The following is a 20,123-nucleotide window of genomic DNA, read 5'->3' on the forward strand; positions in this document are numbered from 1 at the left end:
AACCCCTCCTCTTGAAAGGGGGAGGGGTCGCAATTCACCATAGAAAAAATTTCTGCCATCTAAAACTCCCACGTGCCAAATTTGGTTCCATTTGCTTGATTAGTTCTCGAGATAAGAAGGAATTTGCATTTCATTTGTATGGAAGCCCACCCTCTTAAAGGGAAGATGGGTCATAACTCGCTTTCTAAAGAGGAGAGGGTTCTCAATTCACCATAGAAAAAAAATCTTGCCTCCAAAACCACTCACATGCCAAATATGGGTCCATTTGCTTGATTAGTTCTCAAATTATGAGGAAATTTGTATTTTATTTGTGTAGAAACCCCCCCTCTTAAAGTGGGGAGGGGTCCTAAATTACCATAGAAAACATTTTTGCCTCTAAAACCTCCACATGCCAAATTTGGTTCCATTTGCTTGATTAGTTCTCGAGTTATGAGGAAATTTTTGTTTCATTTGTATAGGAGCGCCCCATCCTAAAGTGGGGAGGGGTCCTAATTTATCACAGAAAAAATTCTTGCCTCCAAAAACACCGACATGCCAAATTTGGTTCCATTTGCTTGATTAGTTCTCGAGTTATGAGGAAACTTGTATTTCGTTTGTATAGGAGCCCCCCCTCTTAAAGTGGGGAGGGGTCCTAATTCACCATAGAAAATATTCTTACACTCGAAAACTTTCACATGCCAAATTTTGTTCCATTTGCTTGATTAGTTCTCGAGTTATGCAGAAATTTGTGTTTCATTTGTATGGAAGCCCCCCCCCCCTCTTAGTGAGGGGAGGGGTCTATAACCATCATTAAAACCTTCCCTGTCCCCAAGAACCTCTACATGCAAATTTTCAAGCCGATTGGTTCAGTAGTTTTTGATTCTATAAGGAACATCCCGACAGACAGACAGACAGAAATCCATTTTTATGTATAAGATATCATTTATGTACCTTTCGCTGTCATTTCTGAGTGATTTTTTGTATTCATTCTATCGTAATTTTTGAACAGTTTTTGTGTTGGACCTTTTATCTGCGAATCCACCAGCTTGGGTAAAGCGAAACGTCATTCCTCTCCTTTTACCAGCAGAGAGACGGGGTGGCTCTTGCCGTATCTATAATTCCTCTCCATTGTGCTCGGTCCTAGGCTACTGGTCGCCAATTCGTTGCGTGTCTTGATACACGCAAGTCGGCTTCAACTTGGGCTAGCTATCTAGTACGTTGAGCCCCTCTATTCCTGGTTCCGGTGGGGTTCTTGAAGAGAATGGATTTAACTGCACAGTCGTCCGGCATGCTTGCTACGTGGCCGGCCCAGCGTAGTTTCCCTACTTTCGCCAGGTGTACGATGAGAATTTCTCCAAGTAGTGCCTGAAACTCGTGGTTCGTACGCCTACGCCACTCTCCGCTTTCAGTTTGTACTCCAAAAATAGTCCGCAACACCTTTGAAATACGGCAAGTGCACGCATGTCTTCCGTAAGCAAAGTAGAGGTCAAGTCCGTAGAGGACTACCGGTCTGATTAGCGTTTTGTACATCGTCGGCTTTGTGCGGCGGCGAAAAGTCCTTGGTCAAAGCGTTTTTCGGAGGGAAAAGTAGGCTCAAGAGAAACGTTATATGAACTTTAAAAGCATTGCTTCAATTTTTGTGTCAGTTCAATGTTAATTTCATACTATGTTTGTACCATTGTTCGGTTATTTTGTTTAGGGTTCCTTCCATGAGATTATAAAAATCAGCTAATTGAAAAAAATGACACTTTTCCTATCAAATCCACTCTCAATTCATTTTTGACAGAAATGTATTTCGTCTTTAACTTGCTCCATCAAATTCAAAACAGCCACTATCTTGGATATTATTTATTTTTTGCTGGATTGTTAAGAAAATCTTTCCGCAAATCCAAAAAAAAATATTCTGAAAATTTTTTAGAAAACTGTAAATTTTCAATCAAAGTTTTCAAAAAGTCCGGTCAGGGTTAAAGTGTGGTCACAGTTTTGTGACTCTTCTTTGAAGTTGTTCGTGGTACATGGACAACTTTATAAAAAAACCTTCATAAAAATAATATTTTTTTGGATTAAGTAATAAGATAATTTACGCCCGTTTTCGTAATAAAATGTTCTACAGTAGATACTAACCTTTCTTTATTCGCGAACACCCTGGCGTAATACAATATATTATTTTGCTATTAGATAAATTTGTAACGAACTTCTGTGGGTTCGCAAATCCCATTTGGGAAACGCTGTTGTATGATGCTTGTTTTGAGAGTGACATTGTTCGACCATGACCGAGGAATTCTGGAATTCTTCGACCCAAACCTGTACGATAATTTTGAAAAATGTGTTGCTGTATCATTTTTTGATTAAAATCTGAAACATTATTGGCTGCACTGAAGAAAATCCGAATTCGAATCCATAAAAAAATAATAAAATCATAAACATAACAACAGCTAATAAAAGTACCCGTTCGTAGAAGCCCTAATGAAGCTCCAAATCCAGATCGAAACGTTGGCGTAAAAAGGCAAATATAACGTCTACCATAATTTAATGACTGAACGGCCAAAATCTCAATCATTCGATACCTATATCTCAGTCGAAAAATACTAGTGAATAAAATCATAAAGTTCAAATATGAAATCATGACTGAACCGACATAGGAGACGAAAGTTTTTTGAGCATCTTCGTCGTTCGAAAGCAGACACTGATGAAGCCTGTAAGTCGTAAGCAACTCAAGATTTTCAAATTAGGATTTGACAATAAAAGATTCGTGATATCATGATAACTATACCAGGTGCATTTTTATAACAGATACACTAGAATCTAGAAATTCTAAGTAATTTTTATCATCATGGAAATTGAATTTCTTTCCGTATAGTTGTCATGTGCGTAAACGAGAATTTTCCCCATTGAATTCTGATAGGTACTTTCAATTTTTGTGTCATTTTTGATTTGTTCGCTGCAGCATTTTGCATCTCTATTGTATTATCATTTTTTGTCTATTCTGCGTCATTTTTTGCCTTTTTTTGTGGTACTTCTATGTTATATTTGTGTATTTCTTGTGTATTTTATTTGTATTCTTCATGCATTGTCTGTCATTATTATATCATTTTTGTATTATTTTTGTGTTTATTTTATGTTAGCTTTATGCTCTTTCTTATGATATTTTTGCGTCACATTTGCGTTTTTGTATCATATTCGTTGTTTTGTATATTTTTATGTCATTTTTAAGTATTTTGTGTCATTTTTGTATCATTTTTGAACTATATTTTACCATATTTAGGCCTTTGCAAATCATTTTTAAAGGTTTTGTCACCCCCCTCCCCCATCTTTGTTTTTTTCGCCACACACCCCCCCCCCCCCCCCCCCACTCTTTAGTGGCCCAACACCGGAAGGACAAAAACTTTATAAAATATTTGTAATGGCCTTATATCATTTTTGATTAATTTTTCAACTATTATTTGTGTCATTTTTGGTGTGACATTGACTTATTTTCCATGCGGTATAACATAGGTTCTCTTCGGCATTTTCCATTATCGTTAAAACACGTGGAAATTCTAAGAAAGTATAACTATTCTTAGTTTTATTTCAAATTTGATAAATTTTCAGAAAATATTGATTGGAAGTTGTGCGCTATTGTCAAATCAATTCAATTCGTGACTGTCGATTTGAGCATTTAAGTTTTCTTTCGTCATTTGCGAAGGAACACGCCTCTACTCGTTCTATTATCTGCCGAATAAATCTGCCAACCTCTTCTGAATCAACGAAAATCGGAGCATCTGAAAAATCGATCCAATTATAATATGAATTTATCACCCACATTGGTCCTTCCTTAGAAATGTGCACTACATTGTGGTAACCAGTATTTTACATACCGAATAGAGTCAGCTGATTCAATAGCTATGAGCACCAGACTGACAGTTCAACATTTCCGATTCAGCACCTCCCAGCACATCGTCCCCACCAGAGACTGGGATGACAGCCGTCGTCTTTCCGTCAGTGTGCGGTATGATTTGGTTGGCGTTCGACGGCTTCTGGCTAGCTGCTAGTGGCAAAAAGTCACGAGCACATGAATCTTCGCACGGTAACCGAAACTACTGCGGAGAAATTGTGGAAAACCATAAATCAGAGAAATGTGATTCAATTGTAGTTTATGACTTTCGAACTGCGTATCGATTCAGAATATCAAAGCATGGCAGAAACAGGAATGCGCCTGCCTGCGGTTTCTATGAAATGAAATTCAACGAAATTCTTATGGCTGCATAAAATTACGATCAAACCACAATCATTTCGGTTGAGGTTATTGTAATAATTGGCTTGCCATACCGAATAAAAGCCAGATGAAACTATTTATAAAACTTTGCTGAACTCTTTTTTTTACTCTGAAACAAATTAATTAATTATTCCTTTCGCTTTGGCTTTTACAGACAAACCCATCTGCCTGCCGGACCAGAAGAAAATCTACGGCGTGGCACGTAACGAGGCAGCGGAAATCCTCTGCCATGTCGACGCCTACCCGCCTCCGGAATCATTCAAATGGTCCTTCAACAATACGGCAGAAACGATCGACATGCCACAGAGCGGATACCGCGTGCACACCGAGCAGGCCTCCTCACTCACTTACACACCGGTGAAGGTGAGTTAAGCATAATATTAAATTATCGAACAATTATTGGAACGAAACCGTCATATGATTTTACCAGAAATTAATTTCAAAGCTGGCATTACACTCCGGTTTACCGAAGTGAAAACCAGTGTGCAATGATAATTTATTAGTGCGTTCACGTACATCGTTCGAATACCTCTCGAAATTACTGCCATCCAAGATATCGGATGCAAATCATCTCGATGGTAGGTATTCTATCATGACCATTGAAATGAGGGATTCCATCATGGCAGCACCAGAAGAGAAAAAAACAATTCCGCATCAACGTTTAGTCGATCATGTTTTCTGCTCCACCTGCCATAATGGGCATACCGCGGTGGCGTCCATCAGAGTCCGGTCAATCGCACGGTTGAACATTGCCACACGGCATTCAATCTCCTGCGCGCTGATAAATGCCACCACCAACAACATCAAGTATTCCATCCTGCGGCAACAACCCAGATAGAAGCACACTGCAAAATTCATTCAACTTTTAATTAAATATTTAAATCATTTGACCTATAAAATCGGGACCCTCTACACAAACGGGTAACAACGCAGCAAAAAAAAAAAAACAACGGCGCTCGTCGGAAGCTTTTGCCCACTCGAACGTAATCGGAGCGTGCCTCACCTGTGCACGCCGCACGGTCGGTGTGATACGCTGCGATTGCAACTCACAGTGCACTCACGATCGGCGTATATAATATTTAGCACTACCTAGTACGACCGGGGTTTGAAGCACTGGATTTTTGCTACCGAACATCGAGATCTGAAACAGAGCTGTTCCTCTGGACCTACCTAACCGGAGAGACACAAAATGGTGTCGTCAATTATGGAAATCTCATGCCGTTTTCGAATTTTTAAACAATCACTTGCACAAATCAATTGGAAAAAGTGCTTGAAAATAGAATTGTTACTTATTGGATTAGAATTGGATGCTATTTGGATGCTGTTCTAGTGGATTCTCAGTTCACATTTGGCCTGAAGGAATTATACTACTCTATTTTAGAGATGACATCAGTGAAAGCAAATCACAGTTAGGTGTCCAAATCAGTTCGTAAAGTTCTATGGAATTAAATTTACCGAAATGTACACTTCGAAGTTTAATGAAAAATGTAAATTTTAAACTTCAAGTTGCTTGCAAAACTATTGTCAAAAACAATAAAAGCATGTAAACTGTTAAAATTAAAGTTACTATCATCATGAATGTTAAAACATCGAAACGATATGATGTTCACTAGTGTGCCGAGACATAAACAAAGGGTGAGGCAGCTGGCCTTGTTTTTCCTCTTGTTTTTCTTTTTTTTTTGTAATTTGCTCTGTCGTTTTTCGCCGTTTCCTTTTTTCATTTCCAGTTTTCAACTTTTTCTAACTCTCTTCCTTCTCGTCTTTCGTCTTCATCGTTTCATTTTTCTTCTATTCTGTAACGTTTATACTGTTTTCATCTCACTTTTTCCCTTTGCTGTTCGGTTTTCCATTTTCATCTGCTGTTTCTATATTTTTTCTTCAGTTTTGCCTTTTTCTTTGGTTTTCTTGTTTGTCTTTTTTTTGTGTCATCCCGTCCCAAGTCCATTTTCACCTGTCTTTCTCCGTTTATATCCCATTTGACCTATTTTTCCCGTTTTCATTGTTTCTTCTACCAGTTTTCTTTGTCCTGTCCCGCCATTCAGATTTTCCCTTTTGGTTTCTCTTGTTTTCTGTTCCGTTTTCCCTTTCTTATCTCATTTTTCTGTTTTTCTTTTCCGTTTCCCACCTTTTCTATCACCTTTTCCCTGACCCGTCTTCTCTCTATTTAACTCGTTTTCTCTCTCAGGTCTCCTTTTTTTCTACCCGTTGTTCTCGTTCTCTTTCTCTTCTTTTTCTGTAGTGTTTTTCCGCACTTTTCAGTCCTGATTTTCCTCTAGTCTTTTCTGTTCCATTTCTCGTCTTTTTTCTTCCATTTCAGGTTTGTTTTACCACTTTTTCAACCTAGGTTTTTGTTTTCTGTAACGTTAAATCCTTGTTTATGTTTTGTTTTCATCTGTTTCACACTTACGTCACGTCGTTTCTCCTTTTCTGTCATGCTCTGTTTTTCGTTTTGCTCAGTTTATTTTCTGTTTTAATTTTTTTTCTTTATTTTCCGTTTTTTTCGTTCTTGCTCCTCAATTTTTTCTGCTCCCGTATTCTCTTCTGTGTTTCCTCTAATCCCATTTCTTTTTGTACCGTTTCTTCTGTTTTTTATCCAGTTTGTCCTCATGTTCTTTCTCGTTTTTCTTCATTTATTTCGTTTCTCTTCCGTTCTCTCTTTTTTCTGTCTGGTCTTCTCTTTTTTCCTCGTTTTCTTCTTTTTTCTTTTTCTTTTTTTTCATGCCAGTGCCTAAGAGACTTAGAATTGGAGATGAAATTGGAATTCAAATTTTACTACAAGTTGGACTTGAAATTGCACTTGACATTGGACAGCGAATTAGACTTGAATTTGGACTTGGACCCAAAACTAGACACGAACCTTAACTTGAAATTAGGATTGGCATATTTCGTCTTACTCTCTTACTCGTTTTTCCTCGTTTAGTAACAGAAACCTTTATTTCTCTTTTCCGGTTCTGTTTCGTGACTTTTTATTCAGTTTTTTCGTTTTTTCTCAGCTGTTTTCGTTTCGTTTTCGTTTTGCTCACATTTTACTGTTTTTTTTCCTTTTTGCTTTCGTGTTTTCCTTTATTGTTACATATTATTTGTTTTCTGATTCTTTGGTACGTTTTTCTTCGTTTTCTGTCTAATTTTTTCAAATTATCAGCTCTGTTTGTTCTTCCGTTTCACACATTTATTTGCAGTTTTCTCTTCCATTTTTCGTCTTTTCTCTTCCCCTTTTCATTTTTCTGTTTCCCCTTCTCGACTTTTTCTAACTCTCTTCCTTTTTGTTGTTCGTCTTCGTTTGTTTCGTTTTTCCTCTTTTACTTTTCTTCTTTTCTGTCACGTTTCTTCTCTTGTTGGCTTTATTTTTTTCCTTTGCTCTTCAGTTTTATCTTTTTTTTTTGGTATGTATTTTCTACTTTTGCTGTCTCATGCAGTCCCATTCCTATTTTGCCCCATCTCCGCTTTCACCGTTTATATCTCTTTTAACCTTATTTTCCCGTTTTCCTCGTTTCTTGTACCGGTTTTCTTTTGTCTCTCTCGCTGCTTTTGTTTTCCCTTTTGGGTTCCCTTGTTTTTTGCCATGTTTTCCCTCTCTTATATCATTTTTCCGATTTTTCTTTCTCGTTTCCGTACCTTTTCTCACTCGGGTTTCCTTTTTCTGGCCGCTTTTCTCGTTCACTTTTTCTTCATTTTCTGTCTTTTTTTTCGCTCTTTTCAGCGTTGATTTTCCTCTTGGCTTTATTGCTCCAGTTATCGTCTTTTTCAGTCATGTCGTTTATTTTCCGTTCCGTTAAGTCCTTTTTTAGGCCATTGCAAATCATATCTAAAGTTTTTTTCACCCCCCCCCCCCCCCCTTGGAAATTGGCTTGAAAAATCGGGGGGCAAAAAAATAATTTGTAGGATATGAGTCAAATTTCTTTTTATAAAATCAATTGGCTGTGGGCTCTACAGTCTGAAAAACTCGAAAAATGAGTCTCCGAGTTGAATTAACGCTTCTAGCACGAAACAGAAATGGAAATTCGAACAATGGAATTTCCGGAAATCGTTCAAAAAAATTTTCCTTCGTTTTTGTCTTTTTTCGTGTATTTTTGCATAGCAAACAATAACGTATATATTATAAGCAAGAATAGATTCGGTTTTCACGTTTAAAACTTAAATAAAAATTCTTAAAATCCATGTTTTTTTTGCTCTAATAAAAAAATTCACTTTGTTTTTTTTTCGCCCCCCCCCTTCAGTGGCCGAACACCGTAAGGACAAAAACTTTATAAAATATTTGTAATGGCCTTATTAATTTGTTTTCATCTGTTTCATTCTTTCTCTTATTATGGCAGGCTTTATCTCCTTCAGTGTGTCGCTTTATTTCGTTTGTCTTCTGTTTTCGTTTTCTAACTCCATTTTCCTCTTTTTTGTTCTAGTTTTCTTTTCTTCCTTTTCTATCCCATTTTTTCCTTTCGTTTTCCGTTTTTAGTCCAGTTTGTCCTCATGTTTTTTCCAGTTTTCTTCATCTTCTTTAACGGTTTCATTTTTTTCACATTTTTCTTTTTTTTCCGTTCTCTCTTTTTTTTGCCTCGTTTTCTCTTTTTTCTCCCGTTTTCTTCTTTCCACGTTTTTTTCATTTTACGTCCCGTTTTCCTTCCCACTGTGTTATGATTTTTCTTTTTTTCTTATGTTCATTTGTTTCTATTGCAATCCCGAAAAAAGAGATTTCAAACCAGCACTGACATATCCTTTCCGCCTGTTTTTGCAGCTTTAAAAATATAATGCATGATGAGCCATGCAGAAGAAAAACTGGAAATTGGAATAGAAAAATAGGAACTCAAAAATTAGAACTGCAATATTGAAATTGTAAAACTGGAACTAAAAGATTGGAACTGAAAAACTGCAACTAAAACTGATTGAAACTGGAAAATTGGAACTGAAAAACTGGAACTCTAAAATTGGAATAGAAAAATTGGAATAGCAAAATAGAAACTGAAAATTGGAACTGAAAAATCGAAACTAAAATATTGGAACTAACAAATTATAACTGTAAAATTGAAACTGAAAAATTGAAACTAATAAATTGAAACTTAAAATTAGTACTGAAAAACTGGAACTAAAAAACTTGAATTAAAAGATTGGAACTTCAAACTGGAATTAAAAGATTGAACTTGGAAAATTGGAACTGAAAAATTACAACTCAAAAGCTGGAACTGAGAAATTGAACCTGAAAAATTAGAACTGAATAAAATTGGAAAATTAAAACTGAAAAATTGGAACTCAAAAATTGGAAAAGAAAATTGGAATTGAAAAATAGGAACTGAGAAATTCGTACTGAAAATTTAAACTGAAAGTATGGAACTGTTTCCAATTCAGTTCAAATTTTCAGTACGAATTTTTCAGTTCCTATTTTTCAATTCCAATTTTTCAGTACTAATTTTTTGGCGCTAATTTTTCTGGTGCAGTATTTCACTTCAATTACGTAGTCATGCTAACGTAAGAACTAGAAGTAATTCCCAGTATTTCAGTTTCAATTTTTCAACTACAATTTTTCAATCCCAATTTTTCAGTTCCCATTTTCCAATTTCAATCTTTTAGTTGCAATTTTTCTATTTCAGTTTTACAGCTCTAATTTTTCAGTTCCAATTCTTTGGTTTCAGTTTTTCAGTTCTTTCAGTTTAATTTCAGTTCTAATTTTATAGTTCCAATTTTTCTAGTCGAATTTTTCAGTTCAACTTTTCAATTGGGATTGAAAAATTTTAGTTGAAAAATTGAAACTGAAATAGGTACTGCACCAGAAAAATTAGCGCCAAAAAATTGGTACTGAAAAATGAAAACTGAAAGACTGGAACCGAGAAATTACAACTTAGAAATTAGAACTCAAAAACGGGAATAAACTGAATAAAACGGGAATTAAAACTGAAACCTTGAATCTGGAACAGAGACTGAGACTGTGACTGGGACTGGGACTGGGACTGGGACTGGGACTGGGACTGGGACTGGGACTGGGACTGGGACTGGGACTGGGACTGGGACTGGGACTGGGACTGGGACTGGGACTGGGACTGGGACTGGGACTGGGACTGGGACTGGGACTGGGACTGGGACTGGGACTGGGACTGGGACTGGGACTGGGACTGGGACTGGGACTGGGACTGGGACTGGGACTGGGACTGGGACTGGGACTGGGACTGGGACTGGGACTGGGACTGGGACTGGGACTGGGACTGGGACTGGGACTGGGACTGGGACTGGGACTGGGACTGGGACTGGGACTGGGACTGGGACTGGGACTGGGACTGGGACTGGGACTGGGACTGGGACTGGGACTGCAAATGAAACTGAGACTGAATGTGAAAATGAAACTGGAACTAACGCAAGCAATTTGGGCTAAAAGTGGCTCAAATATTATAGACAGAAATTGAGACAAATATTAGGACTGAAACTGGTAGACGTATTTGTATCAGGAATGGGCCCAATTTTTTGCAACAAGTATGGTTCTAAACTGGCCCTCCATTACCTAATATTTCGCTCTTTCTACCTCATGCGTTGTCCCGTTCTGTTTGGATACTATCAACATTCAACACCATTGAATCGACTAATCTCAAGTTTTTAGTCTTGACCTTGGAAGGAGGTCATACATATATTAATATTTTTTTTTTGAAACGATGGTTCTACAATTGATGAAGGGACGGTAGGGGAAAGAAATGGAAATTTTTTTTTTTGGTGAAGGAGGAGGGGGAAGAGCGGAAAGGAAAGGGGGGGGGGGTATTGGTAGGTATGCTTGACAAGTAGTCATTTTGACCCCCCCTTTCCTTTCCGCTCTTCCCCCTCCTCCTTCACCAAAAAATTTTCCATTTCTTTCCCCTACCGTCCCTTCATCAATTGTAGAACCATTGTTTCAAAAAAATACCATTGAATCATTACTTACTTCTACCGTCCCTTTTGTCGATTGGGAAAAACTACCGTTATAAAACAAAAAATTGAAATTGAATGAAAATGGGGTTCATATTGCAGTTGAAATTGTATTCAAAATTGATCTTGAAACTAGACTTAAAATTAGACTTGAAAGTGTTGAAATTGGCATACCCAATTAAATTTAGAATTAAGCTTGGAATGATTCTTCCATTAGGCTTGAAACTAAATTGTAAATTTAATTTATAACTGGATTTGAAACTGATGCTATTTTCACACAATTCATTTACTTATTGCAAAAATAGCAAAAATTTGGGTTACAGAAATTATTTTGTTTATTAATACATACCTAAATTTTAATGAGATGCTGGGGCACGTGAGCCAATGTGCCCCAGCCTGAGCACGCCAGTGACTCATCAACCGCTATTAGACCAGATATTTTTTTAGCCTGCAATTTGATGATAAAAAATCATTCCCGAACGGAAATAAGGGCAAACGATTCAGCAACGAGCAAAAAAAACGCAAACCATTCCAAACACTAAATGAAATTCGGCTTGCGAAAAAAAAATTACTTCCATTAAATGCAAATCTACAGTCACGGTGTGTGTGCCTCTCCGATTGATATCGCGCAACGCAAAGGATCAACGGGTCGATATTTAAATGAAATTATGAAATTTCAGAATATGCACAGCAGATAGGCGGTCGGAAAGGGAGAGAGGGGAGGGTGGTTTACTGACGTCCTTGTGCGCCCCGAGGTAAGCAATTTTGCTTCATTATTGTAAAAAAAAAATCCCCACCCATCCTCAGCCGGCTTTCCGGGCCGACCTATTGACTACTCATGCTGGAGGCTGCTGCATGGAATCAACAAACCGCACTCCAGTAAAGCCCAAACGAGATGCTTCCCGGAGGATGCGAACCGGTCAATGGCGCTCGGTACGGTTCAGTACACGCCTATCACAGCGAATGTGAGCTGAACTGGCAAAACCTCACATTTGAAATAATTTACATAATGATCGAAACGACTATTATTAGCGTCCGTTCGGCTCTGCTGAAAGTCACGAACGGTGCTGTTATGTATTGCACCAGAGCCTCCGGGAATCAAGCGTGATACCTACCAGCGAATGTTGTTGAAACAACGATCTTGGCAATCACGTTGCTAGTAGCGTACGAAGATCTATCACAGCATGTTTCGGAGAAACATCATTGCGGCATTTATAATCTGAATTATTAATGTACTCCGTTCATTGCTCCAATAAACGATATTACCCATGCATTCAACTAATTTGGTTCGAGATATATTCCAGATGTTGTGCGGATCCATGACTGATAATATCCCGGCAATAGACTGCTCGTTGAATCGTAAAACAAAAAAAAAATTGGCGAACAACCGGTGAGAAATTGCCGCGCATATTTTACAGCCAATAATGCCTCATTCCATCTCGGGGCATCGAATTCGAATGGCAGAGCCAGTTGATTTTCGCTGCCAACCGGTGTGATGAAACCGGTTGTCGTCATTCATTGTGCGGTCTGTATGTGCGATATGAATTCATAATAACAGCACGAGTGCGAATTAATTGCCGTTCAGCGACAATGAATGAATCATCTCGACGAGCTCGCAGTTCAGTAGCTTCGGTAGACCCCAAACTGTACCCCAGCCTCACAATCTGATTGCCAACTGATAAGCACACTTGACCTGTCCGGCCCCTGCATCGGTCCGGTCCGGCCGAGCAACGGTCATCGCCTCATTCGGGCCAGGTGAATTTCAGTTGAAAATCGGCGTTCTACATTGATCGTTGAGGCTCGTCCGGACGATTGCGATTGCGAAATTTGTTTGGCAAATTATTCTTGTTTATTGTTCTGGAACTTTTTTTTAATGCCGAACCACATACTGCGGTCCCTGGGTCCGTCGACCGAACCGATTCTGAATTCAATTGAGAAAAATAACTAGATGAAGCATCAATTTTATCGATTAAGCTTTCATGATAAAGCCAAATCAGACGGTCATTAAATTCCAAATAAAAGAAACGATTTTTCCATATTTATTAATATTTTGAACGGTAAATCGGTGGTTTTGTTTTGACTTTTCAGCGGGTAAGCACGATTTCCCGCTTGAATGCGCCGCTGGATCTCCTTACTAGTGTTGTTTCCCGCGCTCACCAACATTCCTAAATACACAAACTCATCTACCACTTCTAGTTCGTCGCCGTCAACGATTACCGTCCGTTGGAGGCATGCGTTTGTTTTCTTTGAGCCTCTGTCTTTCATGTATTTGGTCTTCGACGCATATATTTTTATCCGAATCCTCCTGGACCAGCGCTTTCCAACCTTTTTTGGTTCGCGAATCCCCCGGTGGAATTTAGCTGCGGGCAAAATTTTTGACAATCCTTCGGGGGCACACGAACCCCTATTTGGAAAACTAGACGCTGTTCGAGACTATGTCTGGCGTAGATTATCTCAGTATTCACAAAGTTCCTGGCTTTGATATCAAAATCATTTGTAAAGCCTAGGTTTGGTTACCCTTGATGAAAATCGTGTCTCTCGTTTCGATACCCACACGTCGGATCACGTCCTCAAGAGCGATGTTGAACAGCATGCAGGATGACTCTCGCCACGTCACGAAGAAACTCGAGTGTCCACGCGATGCGCACAAAACACATCACCCGATCCAATGTATCTCGGATCAGTCGTGTCAATTTATCCGGACAAATGGGTTGAAGAATCCCAGTGATTCTATGCGAATCTTTTTGGTTCGTCCGGAATAGCTAGTCTCGATCGACTGTATAGTATGCTGCTTTGAAAGCTATAAAGGCATGATGCGTGGCCACATTGTACTCCCAACGTTTCTGCAAGATCTGTCGGATGGTAAAAATTTGGTCCGCAGTTGCACGAGCTCCCTTGAAGCCCGCCTGGTATTTTCTACAAGGTCGTGTGCTATCGGTGACAGATGGCGTAACAGAATCTGGGAGAGTACCTTGTACGGCGCGTTTACCAAATTTATGCTGCGATAGTTGCAACAGTCGAGCCCATCAGCTTTTTTGTTGATGGGGTGAATCACATCTTCCGTCCATTCCTCCTGTAGCTCCTTCCCAAGCAACAATATAAGCTTTTTTTGCACTTTTATCACAGTTTTTGGAGCCAATTTTAGTAATAAAAGCTATCATAAGAGCAGGGATGGCACCTCCTCAGAAGAAAAAAAGAGAAGAGAAAAATTCAAACTGTGCTCAGTCTTCAACGCGATTTATTCTGCTCCGTTTCATTTTAATTGTGCTCTTTCTTGCTGAACGCAGTTGTATGAGCAACCGCACACTGTGCTACTCATTGAGGAGAATGTTAATACACTTTGAATACGTTGATGCGATGCGCTGACGTATGACAACTACGGGTAGTTTTAAAATGGCTAGTGCGTTGAGAAAAAACGACGATTGTCAGTAGCGGTCATTGCCATCAGAAAAATATTAATCCATTAATGCAGTTGAATCATGATTCTTACATTTAGTATATTCAGTTGAGTTTGGCTGCCCGTGAACGCAACTGCATCATATGGTTAGGCATGTCACAACGGCAACAGTGCGAAAAATGTTATTTAGATATGGCAACATTTGAATTCCCATACATTTGCTTCTTGACGCGTACCAACAGGAAAGTCCCATTATAAACAAAGGCAATTCTCCGCTAAGATTCAAAATTTAACGACTTTTGATTGTCTTGACGCCTCTGAGTCTATAGTTGCTGTACGCGCACCGGTTGTTTTGTTTCCACGTTTACTGCTGTAGCTACCGAGAGGACCGGGAGCAAAACCGAAAGTTGCTCATCTAAAGAGCGCATTAAGAAGTTTTTCTGCGCGTCAGTTTTCCTCATTGTGTTTAGTCTGTTTCTCATTGTGTGGATTTATTTCTCATTTCTGAAAGCAGTTCTGCTCATTGTGTTGAACAAAAAAAGTTGCACTTTTTGCACAATGAGTGAGGAAATAACAAGCCTGCATAAGAGTGCTATAAAACGCAGATTGTTAATTGGGTTCTCCTCCCAAATCATGGAAGTAACCCAGTGTAGAAGCGTTGCCAGCGTTTCTCGGCCATGTTTATAAAACTCTGCTGTTAGGCAGTTCTTGTGTTCGAATTGACTCAAAACCTGATCAAACAACTGTTCAATGCAAATTTCCAAAAAGTCAAATAATTACACTTTCAACAAAAAATATTCACATTTGGATAACACCAACTATTTATTTAGGAAGTAATGTACTCACTGATGCATAAAACTGCAAATTGTATTTCTCAGTTCATTTAAGCACTTTTCACTTATTCTCCACTTCTCATTTCTTACTTCTTACTTCTTATTTCTTACTTCTTACTTCTTACTTCTTACTTCTTACTTCTTACTTCTTACTTCTTACTTCTTACTTCTTACTTCTTACTTCTTACTTCTTACTTCTTACTTCTTACTTCTTACTTCTTACTTCTTACTTCTTACTTCTTACTTCTTACTTCTTACTTCTTACTTCTTACTTCTTACTTCTTACTTCTTACTTCTTACTTCTTACTTCTTACTTCTTACTTCTTACTTCTTACTTCTTACTTCTTACTTCTTACTTCTTACTTCTTACTTCTTACTTCTTACTTCTTACTTCTTACTTCTTACTTCTTACTTCTTACTTCTTACTTCTTACTTCTTACTTCTTACTTCTTACTTCTTACTTCTTACTTCTTACTTCTTACTTCTTACTTCTTACTTCTTACTTCTTACTTCTTACTTCTTACTTCTTACTTCTTACTTCTTACTTCTTACTTCTTACTTCTTACTTCTTACTTCTTACTTCTTACTTCTTACTTCTTACTTCTTACTTCTTACTTCTTACTTCTTACTTCTTACTTCTTACTTCTTACTTCTTACTTCTTACTTCTTACTTCTTACTTCTTACTTCTTACTTCTTACTTCTTACTTCTTACTTCTTACTTCTTACTTCTTACTTCTTACTTCTTACTTCTTACTTCTTACTTCTTACTTCTTACTTCTTACTTCTTACTTCTTACTTCTTACTTCTTACTTCTTACTTCTTACTTCTTACTTCTTACTTCTTACTTCTTACTTCTTACTTCTTACTTCTTACTTCTTACTTCTTACTTCTTACATCTTACTTCTTACTTGGCTTACTTCTCATTTGGCACTTCTCATTTGGCACTTCTCATTTGGCACTTCTCATTTGGCACTTCTCATTTGGCACTTCTCATTTGGCACTTCTCATTTGGCACTTCTCATTTGGCACTTCTCATTTGGCACTTCTCATTTGGCTCTTCTCATTTGGCACTTCTCATTTGGCACTTCTCATTTGGCACTTCTCATTTGGCACTTCTCATTTGGCACTTCTCATTTGGCACTTTTCATTTGGCACTTCTCATTTGGCACTTCTCATTTGGCACTTCTCATTTGGCACTTCTCATTTGGTATTTCTCATTTGGCACTTCTCATTTGGCACTTCTCATTTGGCACTTCTCATTTGGCATTTCTCATTTGTCACTTCTCATTTGGCGCTTCTCATTTGGCACTTCTCATTTGGCACTTCTCATTTGGCGCTTCTCATTTGGCACTTCACATTTGGCACTTCTCATTTGGCACTTCTCATTTGGCACTTCTCATTTGGCACTTCTCATTTGGCACTTCTCATTTGGCACTTCTCATTTGGCACTTCTCATTTGGCACTTCTCATTTGTCACTTCTCATTTGGCGCTTCTCATTTGGCACTTATCATTTGGCACTTCTCATTTGGCACTTCTCATTTGGCACTTCTCATTTGGCACTTCTCATTTGGCACTTCTCATTTGGCACTTCTCATTTGTCACTTCTCATTTGGCGCTTCTCATTTGGCACTTATCATTTGGCACTTCTCATTTGGCACTTCTCATTTGGCACTTCTCATTTGGCACTTCTCGTTTGGCACTTCTCATTTGGCACTTCTCATTTGGCACTTCTCATTTGGTACTTCTCATTTGGCACTTCTCATTTGGCACTTCTCATTTGGCACCTTTCATTTGGCACTTCTCATTTGGCACTTCTCATTTGGCACTTCTCATTGGGCACTTCTCATTTGGCACTTCTCATTTGGCACTTCTCATTTGGCACTTCTCATTTGGCACTTCTCATTTGGCACTTCTCATTTGGCACTTCTCATTTGGCGCTTCTCATTTGGCACTTATCATTTGGCACTTCTCATTTGGCACTTCTCATTTGGCACTTCTCATTTGGCACTTCTCATTTGTCACTTCTCATTTGGCGCTTCTCATTTGGCACTTATCATTTGGCACTTCTCATTTGGCACTTCTCATTTGGCACTTCTCATTTGGCACTTCTCGTTTGGCACTTCTCATTTGGCACTTCTCATTTGGTACTTCTCATTTGGCACCCCAAGTAACACACAAAACAAGTTAGAAAATAATCTTCATGGAAAGTAGTCGTTTAAGAGTACTATAAACGTACCTTGAAAACATGTGTCGTTATTATTAAGGTTTTGAGATGTTTTGTGATAACATGAATTTATTTGACAGCTCATATCTAATGAATAATGTTTGTTTTTGTCAACATGTCAACACGAAGTTTTTATTATGTCTCCATTACTAAATTTAAACTACTGGAAGAACAAGCTGTAGCTTATGCTATAATAACGTATTAGAATGGTATGAAATAACCTGATACATACTTCTATCAATTGTTGTTTCATTAGACTTCAATTTTTTGCGCTTTTCTGGTAATAGAGAAGTTCTGATGTATGTAATGTTATACTATTCTATAACAAGCTGTGTTGCTTGGGACTTCTCATTTGGCACTTCTCATTTGGCACCTTTCATTTGTCACTTCTCATTTGGCGCTTCTCATTTGGCACTTCTCATTTGGCACTTCTCATTTGGCGCTTCTCATTTGGCACTTCACATTTGGCACTTCTCATTTGGCACTTCTCATTTGGCACTTCTCATTTGGCACTTCTCATTTGGCACTTCTCATTTGTCACTTCTCATTTGGCGCTTCTCATTTGGCACTTATCATTTGGCACTTCTCATTTGGCACTTCTCATTTGGCACTTCTCATTTGGCACTTCTCGTTTGGCACTTCTCATTTGGCACTTCTCATTTGGCACTTCTCATTTGGTACTTCTCATTTGGCACTTCTCATTTGGCACTTCTCATTTGGCACCTTTCATTTGGCACTTCTCATTTGGCACTTCTCATTTGGCACTTCTCATTGGGCACTTCTCATTTGGCACTTCTCATTTGGCACTTCTCATTTGGCACTTCTCATTTGGCACTTCTCATTGGGCACTTCTCATTTGGCACTTCTCATTTGGCACTTCTCATTTGGCACTTCTCATTTGGTACTTCTCATTTGGCACTTCTCATTTGGCACTTCTCATTTGGCACCTTTCATTTGGCACTTCTCATTTGGCACTTCTCATTTGGCACTTCTCATTGGGCACTTCTCATTTGGCACTTCTCATTTGGCACTTCTCATTTGGCACTTCTCATTTGGCACTTCTCATTTGGCTCTTCTCATTTGGCACTTCTTATTTGTCACTTCTCTTTTGTCACTTCTCATTTGTCACTTCTCATTTGGCACTTCTCATTCGTCACTTCTCATTTGTCGCTTCTCATTTGCCACTTCCCATTCGTCACTTCTCATTTGTCACTTTTCATTTGCAACTTCTCATTTAGGCCATTACATATTTTAGAAAGTTTTTGTCCTTCCGATGTTGGGCCACTGAGAGGTGGGGCGAAAAAAAAACAAAGAGATTTTTTTAATCAAGCAAAATTTCCCGTAGTAAATTTTCCAAGTAAGTAAATTTAGCAAATAAATAGTAAATTTATAAATAGCAAATAAATAGTAAATAGTAAATTTAGCCATGTAAATAAAAGCAAGTAAATTTCCCATGGAATGACCCATATGTTACTCTTGTTGACTTTTTCGGTGAGAAATAAGATTTCTTATCTCTCACCGAAAAAGTCAACAAGAGTAACATATAGAATTTCACGGTGACAAACCCCAACAATCTGTAAAATAATGTTATAAAATATTGTTAATAGATGTCACCAACATTCTAAAGTGCTCAAATTTTGTTAGAATCTTGTGTACTTGTCTAGAAATTTACAACTTTAAAACCATTAAACCAATTGTTCGTCTTCGACTGAGTTTCATATCAGAAGAGGATAACCCTCTAAACACTACGGAACTTCGTCCCAATAGTTTAATCATAAATTAAATTGATTTGAAGGAAGTGTGATTAAAAATATTTAAATAAGCCCGCCCTGTCACAACTTCAAATGTGATGACAGTGCAGTGAAGGCAAAGTTACGGGCGTTTGGATTGCAAGAAGAGCTTCAATAAAATAATTCATGCCGAATTTAGGAGATTTCTTCACGTTTCTCGGTCTTGGGCTGCCGCTGTCCAGTCGCCAGTTTAACACCCGCTGCTCTAGCATCCACGTCAACAGCGCTCATCCAACGGGTACGGGATGTGCCTCGAAGTCGCCTCTGTCGGATTCTCTGCTTAATATTATTTTCGCTAGTTTCTCATGCGGCATCCGTGCTACGTGGCCAGTCCATCGCTTCACAATTTCCGCTCGTTTGTATACTTGGTATATTCCATGATTGATTTGCCTGCGCCACACTCCTTCATCTAATATGCCATCAAGAATTGATCGCAGGATCTTACGTTCAAAAACGCCAAGATCTCCCCTACTAACACAGTAGTTACGAAGTAGCTGTGGTAACCGATATATGTCTAATTCTGGTCATAATTAAGTTTTTGCAACTGAAAACGCTAAATTTGTGCTACTTAGGTCGTCGGTCGGTCTCTACCAAGGTAAACAAATTCGTCAACCGCTACAAAAGTATCTCCAGCAGTTCCAACACCCGAAGGACTACCACGCTCTCTACCAAACACCATGTACTTTGTCTTGGTAGAATTTATGGTAAGCCCTATCCTCGCAGCTTCCTCCTTAAGATGCGTGTACGCTTCTTCCACAGCTCTACGG

The 20,123-nt window shown here is 38.5% G+C and overlaps 1 protein-coding gene across 1 annotated transcript in view; it reads left to right on the forward strand.

Moving 5' to 3' along the window:
• LOC128739588 (synaptogenesis protein syg-2) overlaps window positions 1-20,123 on the forward strand; it is a 407,709-nt gene that overhangs the window by 263,680 nt on the left and 123,906 nt on the right. Inside the window, exon 11 of the mRNA XM_053835083.1 lies at window positions 4,389-4,597. Within this exon, the coding sequence (XP_053691058.1) occupies window positions 4,389-4,597 (209 nt within the window). The remainder of the gene's footprint in view (window positions 1-4,388; window positions 4,598-20,123) is intronic.

The sequence above is a fragment of the Sabethes cyaneus genome, chromosome 3 (assembly GCF_943734655.1).
Source record: "Sabethes cyaneus chromosome 3, idSabCyanKW18_F2, whole genome shotgun sequence".
Taxonomy (NCBI): Eukaryota; Metazoa; Arthropoda; class Insecta; order Diptera; family Culicidae; genus Sabethes; species Sabethes cyaneus.